The 13,753-nt window shown below is 46.0% G+C and overlaps 1 protein-coding gene across 7 annotated transcripts in view; it reads left to right on the plus strand.

The window, feature by feature from the left end:
- Positions 1-13,753, plus strand: part of Fbxo16 (F-box protein 16) — a 79,416-nt gene that overhangs the window by 49,261 nt on the left and 16,402 nt on the right. For 5 of the 7 annotated variants that reach the window (XM_008828126.3, XM_008828128.3, XM_008828125.3 and 2 more), the window contains exon 7: positions 465-567. In XM_008828126.3, coding sequence (XP_008826348.1) covers positions 465-567 — 103 coding nt within the window. Of the gene's footprint in view, positions 1-464; positions 568-13,133; positions 13,223-13,753 lie in introns of all 7 variants that reach the window. The other 2 variants (XM_029561128.1, XM_008828127.3) reach the window with 1 other exon arrangement.

Below are 13,753 nucleotides of genomic sequence, written 5' to 3' on the forward strand. Positions count from 1 at the left end.
ATTTTATATGTATGAGTGTATTGCCTGCATGTATGTAAGTGCACCCATGTTGTACAATGCTCAAAGAGGTCAGAAGAGGACATCCGATCCCTTAGAACTAGAGTTGCAGATGACTGTTAGCTGCCACATGGGTGCTGGGAATCAAACCCAGATCCTCTACAAGAGCAGCCAGTGCTCTTAACCCCTAAGCCATCTCTCCAGCTGCTCCCCCAACCTGCTTCTCTTTCTTCATGTGTCATTGTATAAAGAAACATTTTGCCTTCCTTTCTCCAGTGCATAGTACTCCCTTGTGTGACAGGGCTGATTGAACTGGTTCTCTCTAGACAGGCATTGACGTATTTCTGGTTGAGTGGACAACCTTTTAAATCAGAGCCAACAGAAGTCAAATGAACAAACAGCTACGCAAACTGCCTAAGTCTTAAAATGATTGTCTATCGTTTTCTCACTGCCTTGCAATTTTACAGAAGGAGGAAAAGACCTGAAGTGACTCCAGACTTCAAGCGGCAGATTCGAGATAAGAAAACTAAGCTTCAGGACAGAGCCAGACTGAAAAAAGCACAGTCACTGGTAAGTCTTTGTGGGAAACACACAGCACCATAAATGATGAAAACGGCCCAATCCCTAATCCTGTTGGTGAAATTGAATTTTTTTAAGTCAGAATCATGAAGTGGTTGTTTAAATCTGTGTCTGGGGCTGGGGATGTAGCTCAGTTGGTAGAGTGATCATTTTGCAAGAAACCCTGGGTTCCATCCACACTACGGCAGAAAACTCCTCATGGTGGGGTGCATGCCTGTAATCTTAGCACTTGGGAGGTAGAGGCAGAGGACCAGAAGTTCAAGGTCATCTTCAGCTGCATAGCAAGTTTGAGCCCAGCCTGGGCTACATGAGACTCTATCTGAAATACTACTACAGGGGCTGGAGAGATGGCTCAGTGGTTAAGAGTACTGACTGTTCTTGCAGAGAACCCAGGTTCAGTTTCCAGCACTCACATGGTGGCTAACAACTGTCTGTAACTACAGTTCCAGGAGATCTGATGCCCTCTTCTCACCTCCATAGGCATTGAACAACACGGGTGCACTCACATACATGTAGGCAAGGCACTTATACACAATAATAAATATCTTTGTGCCCCGACCCTAAATGAGCTGTGGGACTTTGAAGATATTCTTTAATCTTTCTAAGCCTTTGTTTTTCCTATCTGATGTTACTTATTTTATTTATATTTTTATAAGGTGGAGTTGGAATTTATTAAGAAATGCAGTTTTTAATTATTATCATATGTTTATGCATGTCTGTGTGGGCATGTGTGTCATGGGACATGTGTGGAGGTCAGAGGACAACTTTGTGGAGTCAATTCCCTTCTACTTTTATGTGGGTTCTGGGATCTAATTCAGGCCACTGCTTGCGCAGCGAGCTTTTTTATATGCTGTGCCATCTGGCCAGTCCAAGAAAAGGTTTTTAATGTCAATTTAAGCAAGGACATTAAGGGAAAGAAAAACATTTAGGACACGGACAGCACATAATCCAGGCTGGCCTGGAATTCACTACGTAGACCAGCTTGAACTCCTTCAGTGATGGGATTACAGGCATCTGCTCTTTTTAAAAAGGAGACTAGATAGATCTGTGTATATGAAACTCTACAATACAGAACGTATGTGCTTTTTAAAATGCTTTATTAGCATATATTAATTATACATAACAGGCTTTAGTGTCACATTTTCATACTTGTAGTGTGCGCTGATCATATTCACCACGTTCCCCTCTCTCACTAACCTCCTTCTAGAGGTAATATTCTTATCCTTGGTCTTTTTTCTACTGTGAGTCCTCTGGCTTTGGGGAAATTGTTCCTCTCTAAAGCAGAGTCCTGGCCCTAACAGCAAGGTGTGCTTCCCCAACACCCCCGCTGCCAGTGGTGTGTGGTTACAAAATTGCATTTAAAGTGACTGCAGAGGGCTGAGCATGTAGCCCAGTTGGTAGAGTGCTGGCTTAGCATGCCCAAAGCCCTGGGTTCGATCCCCAGCACCACACAAACCGGACAAGGTGGTGTATATCTGTAATCCCAGCACTCAAGAAGTAGAGGCAGGAGGCTCAGTTCAAAGCCAGCCTGGGCTACATGAGCTCCTACCTCAAAAATAAATAAGTAAATAAATGACTCCAGAAAACTAAACTGAAAGTTTTTCTGTCTCTAATTTAAAAAGTGGCTATTTGCAACATAATAAAATCAGTAATTGTGATGAGGAAGCATGATTAATTCATAGCAGAGCTTCCTAAATTGTGGTTTGGACCCCAGGGGATCCATTTTATTATGTTATGAGAGTTTTTGGCGCAAAGTAGAAGGGAATCTGAGTAAAATAAACAGTGCATAGATTGTAATAAACACTTAGAGAGATGCTGAAGACACACTCCAGGAGAATTAATATCAAATGGCTGTCATTGGTGAGATAATCCGCATGCCCTCAGGAGTAAACCACTCTCACAGCTCCACTTGAAAACTCTGTTACCTTATGCTTAACTGTATTTTCAAGTGCTGCATTAAAAAAAAAAAAAAAAAGAGAGAGAGAGAATGAGAGCGAGGGATGAACTTCTTAAAATAGAGCCACATGTGTTTTGAAGGCACATTTTCTTGGACTGGAGGCAGCTCCTTGTAGACCTGTGCAGACACCTCCAGGGACAGTGGAGCTTGGAGCAAAGCAGGAAAGTTACCCATGAAACTGTGAATTGCCAAAAAGAGCACAAGAGCCTTATCACAGGGGCCACTGTAAAGTGTTTCTGACTGGTTTCCAACCCCCAGACACTGCCCCTACACCCTCTTCCACATCTACCTCCTCCCACACCCACCCTCACTCCCCCAGGCAAGGAGGAAGAGAGAAGGCAGGGGAGAATCCATGCCAGAGGTGGTGGTTCACTCCTATAATTCCAGCACACAGAACGCTGAGGCAGAAGGATCACCTTGAGTTCCAGATCAGCCTAGGCCAGCCTGGGCTAGTGTAAGATCTGACTCAAAACACCAGAAGGTGGGGAGAGATGAGGAAGGGAGGAAGGAGAGGCGGGGGTGGGGAGGGGAATATGAATGAAATTGAAGATAATAAAAGTTGATGTTAGGGCCGAGTGTGGTGGCGCACGCCTTTAAACTCAGCATTTGGGAGGCAGAGGCAGGCGGATCTCTGTGAGTTCAAGGCCAGCCTGGTCTACACAGTGAGTTCCAGGACAGCTGGGGCTACAGGGAGACCCTGTCTCAAAAAGACCAAAAAATAAATAATAAATAAATAAATAAATAAATAATAAAAAAAATAAATAAAAATAAAAGTTGATGTGGTGATGTATGCTTAGAAATTATCAGCACAATCAAATGTTCTCCTGCTTAAAAAAACACTTAAATTCTGTGGCTTTTGACATTAGCTATCTGTCAAACACTAGCAGAGACGGCTGAAGTTCAGTATTCATCAAACATTTCAAAGTGGAAGGCTGGAGTTGTAGCTCCTTTGGTAGAGTGCTTGTTTAGTGCACGAGGCCCAGGGTTCCATTCCCTGTGCTGCACAAACTGGTCATGGTGACACATACTTGTAACCCCAGTATTAGGGAGGATGAAGCTGGAGGATCAAGGTCACCCTCAGCTACATAGCAAGTTTGAGGCCAACCTAGGCTACATGAGACCCTCCCTCAAAAAACAAAACCAAATAAAACAAAGATGTTAAAAAGTTGTTGGGTTTGGTGCTGCAAATCTGGAACCCCAGCACTGGAGAGGCAGAGAGAGAATGAGGGTCATTACAAGTTCCAGGCTAGCCAGGGCTAGACTAGGGCAAGACCCTGTCTCAAAAACACTAAAATAAATAAGTACATTAATTAATTAATTAAACCATAAGTTGTGTTAATTAAGGCTGGAAGAGAAATTAGGGTGAATTAATGGTAGAGAACAATTAGCTTTTACTAAATGTGTGATTATACTCATCTACTTTTGATTTTATAAATATACTAATTATAATTACTACATACATTTGGTAGTTTTGATAAAGAACATAATTAAATCCCCCCAGAACTATACTGTGATTTTTAAAAAATATTTTACGTATTATTTTTATTTTATGTGTATGTGTGTCTTGCCTGCATGTAGGTAAGTGCTCCCATGTCGTGCAATGCCCTCGGAGGACAGAAGAAGCCGTCAGATCCCCTGGAACTGGAGTTTCAGACAGTTGTTAGCTGCCATGTGGATACTGGGAATTGAACCTGTGTCTTCTACAAGAACAACCAGTGTTCTTAATCGCTAAGCCATCTTTCCAGCCCCCCTATACTGTGATTTTTGACTCATGTCTGTGGTGTGCTGGCCTTTGACAACCTGGCTGTTCGGGCTACAAGGCTGTGTCAGGCCCTCTTTCCCCACAGTGGCAGTTTGCCCTCCTGTAGGCTTCAGACCTGGGAGGGAAGGGGCCAGGCAGGAGATGCCTGAACCGTTGTGAAAGTAAAGAAATGCGGGGGGGGGGGGGGGCGGAAAGGGGGGGGGGGGGGGGCGCTGAAGAGGCGGGGTGAGGAGGACATTAGCCCTCCCGAGGAAGGGGGGACACTTTGACAGAGGGGCTCATGAGGTGGCTTTTCATGGTAGACTCATTCCAAGTGACTCCCAAGGATGAACTGCTGAGTTCCTTTAAGAGAAAGCTTGGGTATCATTTTAACAGGTTTCTGGGGGAAGAGTTTCAGAGGAACCAGAAAATGGGTTAGCAGGGGAAACTTGGGAAAGCCGGAGCTAACTCCAACAACTGAAAATAACACTCAGGGCTAGAGAGATGGCTCAGCAGTGAAGAGTGCTAATGAAAGACCCAGGTTCGGTTCCCAGCACCCACAAGGCAGCTAACAGCCATCTGTAACTCCAGTTTTATGGGATCCAACACTTTCTTCTGGTCTCCGCAGGCATTGCACCACATGGGTGTACTTACATATGTACAGGCAAAGCACTCATACACATAAATAAAAACAAATATAATTTTTTTACAAAAATAAAGTGACACGCCCCAAACCTCTGACCAGGGGACTGAGACTGGAACAACTTCAGATTTCTTGCACCTTTCCTGGGGAAAATGGGAGGTGTGGTAACTGGAGAAGGTAAAGCTTTGTTAAATGGAAAGGTCTGGAAAGGAAGCGAGCACAGAAGTTTAAATGAACACAGCGGTATGCATGGGAATACTGTAATATTTAGAATCAAGAGCAAAAAACAGTGACTTGGAAAGAGAAGGACAGCAGTTCTTGTCTTTTTTTCATGGACTTTCAACTTTCTACATATTAAAGTAGCAGGAATCGTTTCTGTATTCCATACAAGCCCAGTAAGCGTTGTCCCTTCTGGGCCTTGATGAGAGCTGAGCTTCCACGTTATTCCCTGGAGCGTTGGTGCAGTGGGAATTGACATGAATGGACACTGATCTGCTGAATGAGATAAAACAGTATTCTCAGTAACTACTTTTTATTTTGCTACAAAATTTCTAATAAAACTTTGCCGGGCGTGGTGGCACATGCCTTTAATCCCAGCACTTGGGAGGCAGAGGCAGGCGGATCTTTGTGAGTTCGAGGCCAGCCTGGTCTATATAATGGGTTCCAGGACAGCTGGGGCTGCAGGGAGACCCTGTCTCAAAAAGGCCAAATATATATATGAAGGCTGGGTGTGATGGAGCAGGCCTTTAATTCCAACATATTTATATATATGAATATTCCTTAAGCCAGCCCCCAGGGCCCTGGCTCTCAGCTGAAAAGACCACCTTCCCTTCTGTCTGCCATTCCTTAAGGACAGCAGACGGGGCTTTATCTAAGGGAGAAACATCCTCAAGGATCTGGCTTCTAATTTACACATAGCCTGTGAGCTTGCCCAATTCCTGTTTAACAAGTGTGAGCTTGAAAGTCAACTTACTCTTGGGTCCTCAGTTCTACACCAGACTCCCAGAAGGTCCCTGAGTTACAATGCTTCATCTAGACAGTTCTTGGTGTGCGAAAAGATGGGAATCAAGCTTAGATCTGATCACAGATGCCTTGAAATTGCCAAGACTTCCTGGGAAATTTTTATACATATTAAGAAATCCCTATTAGTTGTAACAGTCCGTGCCACACAGAACAACTGAAAAACACAACAACCTCGATGTGCTTCTCTCCTTTAAACTTCAAAGATTTTCAATACTTTCAACTCTTAACAGCTTGCCTCCCGAAGCCCTCTAGGGAAGGACAGAGCTGTCTCTTAGGGGAGAAGCTTTGATGGGCTTGTAGAGAGAGGTGAGACCCTGGAGGTGTGGTGTTAGCAGACACCAGGCTGCTTGAGATCAGGGAAGAACTTGTAGCTTGTTTCTGCCTATGGAAGGGAAAGGAAGGGAAGGGGGGAGAGGGAGAGGGAGAGGGAGAGGGAGAAACAGAGTGGGAAGGTTCTCTGAGATGGGTCAAGGAGACAAGGAGAGGGACCATGACAGTAGTGGCACTCCTGAGCCCATTCCCAGCGAGTTTGCTAGTGTTGTGATATAAGCCTCCTTCTGTCTCCATTGTGAATTCCACTCTTTATACATACAAACAAGATCTCATAATTGTAGTGTTCGGAGTCCAAAAAATTCCCTGAATTGACCACTCAGACACTGAATCTCAGTAGAAAGAAACACTTTATTGAGGCCATCCAGCTGGGGACACAGACAGTCTCGGGAGCTGTACTGTGACCCCAAGCAGTAAAAACACAGGGCTTTTAAGCATAAAAACCACAAAAAACCACAAAGCAGGGGATTTCTATAGAAACCATATACAGAATAACCAGGAAAAGATTTGAACAGTATAGGGCTGATTTCCAGGGCCTTAACCTATACAGCCATTGGCTAGCTTACCTGGGGCAGAACGTTCTTTCTCTTCTGCCCCAGACCATTCCCACAGAAACCATGAGCAGATATACCAGGAAAGGGTTTGAACAATGGAGGGTATTTCCAGAGTCAGGCAGAGGGCAGCTTTTTCTCAGAGGATAGGGAGGGGGTCTGAGGGGCACTCTCCTTCATTCCCCCCTTTTGTTTTAGAAAGCCCTTTTGAATCAAACCATTGATTCATCTGTATTTCCTAAGGGGTTATAGTAAGTTCTCATGACCATAAGTTGGACAGTGGAAATGCATTGCTTGAGGAACTTAACTAGAGCATTAAGGATACAGGGTCCAAAAGTCAACAGAGCCAGAAGAATTAAGAGGGGATGTACCAAAGCAGTGATAAGGGTGGTAAACCATGGTGACCAGGAGAAGAGAGACTCAAACCAACTCTGGGAACTCCTTCTAAGCCAGGTGTCCCTGATCACACCTGAATGGTTAGCATAAAAACAACTCGGGAGGCAGGCGGATCTCTGTGAGTTCAAGGCCAACCTGGTCTACATAGTGAGTTCCCGGACAGCTGGGGCTACAGGGAGACCCTGTCTCAAAAAAAAAAAAAAAAAAAAACCACAAAAACCCAACATGTTTCTCCCAGAGCCATACAAAGTCCACCTTCTTTGAGAAAAAGTAAGTCGAGGCCTCTTCTGTTTTGTAGGACTACCATAGCTAATGAGTCCACTTGTTGCTCCAAATAGGAAGCAGTAGCATGTAATCTTCTAATATCTTTATCGACCTGTTCACTCAAGATTTTTAAATTGCGGTCACTTGTGACCCAGGCTGCCATCCTGATGGTGGCAGACCCAGCTATCCCTGTCCCCATGAGGAGAGGAACTAGAATGGCAGTGGCTGCCACCCTATCGGGTTGGGAGAGACCCATATGGTGTCTACCTGCACACCCCCCCCATAGTAATATACCTGGGGCATGACATGTACCAGGACACAAAATTCTTGTCTTCCTATGAAGTACCTGGGGTGCAGGCAAGGAGTTAAGCCAGAGGAACAAGCAAACCAGATTGGGGGGCAGTAAGCAGTTGAGTAACTCTTACAGGCCAAGTGTCCTCAGGTAGGGTATAGGACTGATTACGAACTTCAAGGTAAGGGGAGGCGGCCAACGGATAGCCTTTTGAAATGAAGCAAGTCCCTTTGCCCTGTAGGTCTCCTAAGGCAAAGGTAGTTTCCCAGGGGCAAGCAGCAGTATCATTCATGGGGACTGTTTTTAATTCTTTTCTTGTTACAGTAAGGGCAAATCCTACATAATACAGTGGTCAGGGATCCAGACAGAGCCAACAATCCCTGGTCATCTCAGGGCGTGTGCTATTTAAATATTGAAAAGGGGACTTCATAGTATTTATAAAAGGCTCTCCCTCCAGAAAGAGGGGGGAGTCTTTATCCTTTAAAGGTATTGGCCTTGTAGTTGGGTGTGTTTGACCCAGAGGCCCCCGAGGAAGGTGGGGGAAAATCTGGCTTGAGCTCCGCCAGTGGCCCTATGGTTCTAGGCAGTATGGTTCTTGGGAATCTTTGAATTGTGAAGAGGGTTCTGGGGTCCATACCAGACACATAGGCTCTTAGTCCCCATGTGCGACCCATATCCCATTTTTGGTCTGCAGCAAAAATATCCCATTTCTTTAGGGTTATAGTAAGTGGGTTGCAGGTCCTGGGAACTGAGCAGGACTTATTTTTCTCCAATTTGATATCAAGGTATGGATCTTTTTGTTTAAGGAACATTGGGGCCCAGGTTTCACATCCCCAGTGGGCACAGAGATAACTTCCCTCATCATCACAATCAGTCCCAGTGTTTGCTGGGCATGCGTAGAAAGCTGTTCCCAAGGTCTTTTCTGCATCTATGGTGCTGGCTCTGCATCCAGTAGCAAGAAGGGATGTTTGTCCAGATGCTCCTGACATTGCTATCGCTGCTGATCCCCCAAATGATCCCCCATAGATACTGTGAGCTGCCAGTTGTTTTAAAGAGCCCAGCGTTGGCCATAAGGAACACAGATCAGTTCTAAACTGAGGAGCGATCTGAGGGTTCGGAGGTGTAACTTCCATGACAGTTTTTCCTGTTTGTGTGTCAGATAATCTTCAGACATAGGTTGGTAAATTCCCTGGGGATCAGTCCCAAGGGGTAGAATTAAGAAGAACAGAGTCATAACTATAGTGGGGTTGTGGTAGGTGGACAGTCTTTTACCAGTTGGAGTTTTAGGGGGTCTTCTGGGTGAGGTTGGATCTTCCATTTTTCTTGATCTACCTGAGCAGGCTTGGCGTGGGAGTGGTGGGTGAATCCAGGTGCGCAGTCTGTCCACCTTTATTGCTGTGGGAGTCGTCAGGATCACAGTGAATGGTCCTTTCCATTGAGGGGCCAGTGTCTCCTTTTGATGTTGTTTTATCCAGACAAGGTCTCCAGGTCTATAAGGATGTGGAGTGGCTGGAGGCAGTTCATGCGTGTGCTGGATCAGTGGGTGGAGATGCTCCTGTACAACCTGCAATGCCCTAACAGACTGAACGATTTTGATTAGATATTTCAGCCAATAATTCTGATCTTAATCTCGGGACCAGGGGAGGAGGTCTCCCAAAAAGAATTTCAAAAAGAGTAACTCCTTGGATATAGGGGGAATTTCTAACCCTCAGGAGGGCAAAAGGGAGGAGAGGCACCCAGTCTGCACAAGATTCTAGGGTTAATTTAGTCAAGGTCTCTTTCATAGTCCGATTCATCCTTTCTACCAGTCCTGAACTCTGGGGATGGTATGCACAATGTAGTTTCCAATCTGTCCCCAGGGCCTTTGTTAAAGCCTGTATTACCTGAGAGATGAATACCAGTCCATTGTCAGATCCTAACATTAAGGGCACACCAAACCTGGGAATGACTTCATCCAATAATTTCTTGGCAACTATGGTCGCTGTCTCCTTCTTGGTGGGAAAGGCTTCTACCCAACCTGAAAAAGTGTCTACAAAAACCAGTAAATATTTATATCCAAAATGTCCTGGCTTTACCTCAGTAAAGTCTACTTCCCAGTGGACTCCAGGGGCAGTTCCTCATTCACGTTTTCCTGAGGATTTATCGATTTTTGGGTAGGCATTAGTCATCTGGCATGCCATGCATCTGGAGGTAATGTGGGTTCCTTCATGGAGCTGGCAAACTAGCATCTCCCCCAGGCGACAGGGGAGGATGACCTTGCCTTCTGAAGTGTGTCTCCATCCCAAGGAGACATACCCATTTGGAATTGTCTGGAAATATTTGTCATCCTCTTCTATGTGTGAAGGCTTTTCAGGTCACGTAGGATTTGGCAGGGCTAGAAGGGCAGCTTGGAAGTAGATCTGCTATTTCCTTAGCAACTTGATCTGCCTTGTGATTCCCTCCGGCCTCAGGAGTGTTATTTTTTTGGTGTCCTGGGCAGTGAATAACTGCCACTCATTTGGGCATCCATATAACTCTTAACAAGTCGCTGATCTCGTATTTATTTTTGATAGTCTTTCCCTCTGATGTCAGGAGACCTCTTTCTCTATAGATGGCTCCATGCACATGAACAGTGGCAAAAGCATACCTACTGTCAGTGTAAATGTTGACGGTCTTACCCTCTCCCAGTCTTAGTGCCTGAATCAAGGCTATCAATTCAGCCTTTTGAGCAGAGGTTCCTTTTGGTAGGGCTTCTGCCATAGAATGTTCTTCTGAGTGACCACTGCTGTCCCTGCATACCTGACTCCATCTTTTATGTAACTACTCCTGTCTGCATACATCTCCAAGTCAGGGTTCTTCCATGGTATGTCGGTGAGATCAGGTCGGCTTCCCCAGACATGCTGCAGCAATTCAGAACAATCGTGACACACAGTTGTCTTAGACTCAGTGTCAGGGGCAAGGATGCAGGGTTTAAGGCACTGGTCACTGCATATGTCAGGTGGGGCATGTCTAGTAGGAGAGACTGGTAATGAGTTAGTCTTGCATTTGTGAGCCAGCAATCAGGTGGGGCCCTCAATACCCCTTCAATAGCATGGGAGGTAGTCACAATCAGTTGTTACTTATCAGCATCCTTAACCAGGACTTCAGTGGCCGCTATAATCTTCAGACAGGCTGGCCATCCAGCTGCCATTGAGTCTAATTTCTTTGCGAGGTAGGCCACTAGGTCTCTTCCAGGGGCCCAAAGTCTGAGCAAGTACTCCCTTTGCTACACCTAGCCATTCATCTACATAAAGGTAGAAGGGCCTTGAGATGTCTGGCAGGGCTAGGGCTGGTGCAGAAGTGAGAGCCAGTTTTAGGTTATCAAAAGCATGCTGTTGTTCTCCCCAGGAAAATGCCGAGGGCCCCCCCCCTTGTTACTTCGTATAGAGGCCTGGCCAGTTCTGCAAAACCAGGTATCTATAGGTGACAATATCCAGCTGACCCTAGGATCTCTCTGACTTGCCTCTATGTCCAGAATAGCCTTCTTTCTTGCAGAGGAGAGCCTGAGCATACCCCCTTCCAATAAAAACCCCAGATACTGTACCTCCTCCTGGCAAATTTGTGCCTTTTTAGCTGACACCTTGTACCCCAGGCATTGAAGCTCCTTCAATAAGTCTTTTGTAGCCTCTAGGCAGGAGGGGCAATCAGAGGAGGCAAGGAGCAAATCATCTACCTATTGCAGAAGAGAAATCTGGGGGTGGGCAGTTTGAAACCCTCAGAGGTCCTCATGTAGGGCCTCGTCAAAGATGGTGGGAGAGTTCTTGAATCCTTGCGGAAGTCTGGCCCAGGTCAGTTGGCCAATGAACCCTTCTTCAGGATTTTGCTATTCAAAGGCAAAGATGGGTTGGCTCCCTTTGTCCAAAGGGATACTGAAAAAGGCATCTTTCAAATCCAGGACTGTATAAATGATCCTGTCAGGGGCTAGGGAGCTCAGGAGGGTATAAGGATTAGGCACAGTGGGGTGTATGTCCATGACTCTCTTATTTACCTCCCTCAGATCTTGCACAGGTCTATAGTCATTAGTTCCCTGTTTCTTCATGGGGCGCAGGGGGGTATTCCAAGGGGACTGACTGGGGATCAAAATACCAGATTCCTGGAGTCTTTTAAGGTAGATCCACATAAAGGCGTGTGATTCAAAAGATATTGGGTATTGCCGTTACCAGACTGGGCCTCCAGAGAGATCACCATGGGTGGTCAGTGAGCTGCAAATCCTGGGGGATTTCCTTCAGCCCAGACCTCAGGGATCTCCTGTATCAATTTAGCAGTTAGGGATGGTGATTTGTCCTGAGGGGGCCCTTCATGAAGGCTGTATTCGTCTTCAGCTTGCAGGGTGAGAACGAATCTGATGGTCTTTACATTAACCTTATCTTTGTCAAAATGGATTGAGGCCCCAAGTTAATTAGCAAGTCTCTGTCCAATAGAGAGTAGGGAGAGTCAGGAATAACCATGAAAGAATGCTGAATCTGCCCTGTGCCCAAATTAACAGTTCTCTGAGTGGTCCAAGGATAAGAGCGGCTACCTGCAACTCCTTGAATGTAAGTGTGCCGTCGTGCAGCCAGGGGGCCAAGGGGCTTCTTTAGAACTGATAAGGTAGTGCCATTGTCAACCAAAAAGTCAATAGGCCTCCCTCCCACTTTTAGGGTTAGCCTGGGCTCAGGGAGGGAAGACGAGCCCTGACCCCCTCAGTCATTTAATTCAAGTACCTTTTGAACTCCTTTATGATGTCGAGGGAAATCTTGAATCCAGTGTCCCATCTCCTTGCAGTAGGCACATTGGTCTCTCTTGAGAGGGCTGTTTTTGGTAGGTGGTCCAGTCTGCCAGTTCTGTTTTCCCAGAGGACATTTTCTTGGAGGGCATTCTCCTTCTCTTAGTGCCAGGGCTCAGGCCAGTTTTCAGGTACGACATTCCTCAAGTTCTTCCTGGGTCTCACAGTTGTTAAAAAGTTTTTGGGCTATTTCAAGTAATTCAGAGAGACTCTTGCCTTTGAAACCGTCCAGCTTCTGCAATTTTTTATGGACATCAGTTGCTGATTGAGTCACAAAGGATATGTTTATGGCTTGTTGGTTCTCCGGTGCCTCAGGGTCAATAGGAGTGTAGGTTCTATAAGCCTCCATAAGCCTTTCCAGAAATTGTGCTGGAGCTTCTTTCTGTCCCTGTAAAACCTGACTGACTTTTGACAAATTTGTAGGCTTTTTGGCAGCAGCCTGGAGAACCCCATAAGAATCTGGTGATAGAGTTTGAGTGCCTCCCTACTTTCAGGGGTGTTGGAGCCCCATCTGGGGTGGTGTTGAGGAAAGGCTTCCTCAGTTCCCCTCAGATCCTCGTGTATTGGCTGTTTTCAGACGGCACCCGTTTCCAGGCTTCTGAGAGGATCTGGGTACATGGTGAAGAGAGTGAGGAGGAGTTGCTGGACATCATCCCATGTGGGTTGGTGAGTAAGGAATATTGTCTCCAACAGCCCAGTTAAGGCCTGCGGTTTCTCAGAAAAAGGAGGATTTTGCAATTTCCAACTAGTAAAGATCACTAGTTGAAAAGGGAGTATAGACAAGAAAACTATGGCTAGAGGGGTCTGGTGGGGCCAAAGCCTGGAGGGGAAGGACAGCAGGAGTTTCTTCAGTCCTATAGGACTGACCTGAACATGTATGGGGAGGGGTGAGGAGTGGAGGGGTGGTTGGGGAAGGAGGAGAGGCTGGAGAAGATGAAGAGGCTGAAGATGGTGCTGGAGAGACCAGAGAAGATGGAGAGGCTAGAGAAGATACTGGAGAGGGAGGGGGAGTGGTTGGGGAACGTGCGTAAGGAGGATCCAAGAGAGAATCCTCAGTTGAAGAGGGGAGGACAGGAGGCGAGTGAGGCTGGGGAAGAGTCCAACGAGGACCCAGAGACAGAGGGAGCGTTTTGATGAGGTAGATGGGAAACGGGACTTTAACCATTTTGGCGGTTTGTCCAAGAGGTAGAGATAAGC

Source organism: Nannospalax galili, unplaced genomic scaffold (genome assembly GCF_000622305.1).
Source record: "Nannospalax galili isolate Female #2095 unplaced genomic scaffold, S.galili_v1.0 scaffold612, whole genome shotgun sequence".
In the NCBI taxonomy this organism is placed as follows: domain Eukaryota; kingdom Metazoa; phylum Chordata; class Mammalia; order Rodentia; family Spalacidae; genus Nannospalax; species Nannospalax galili.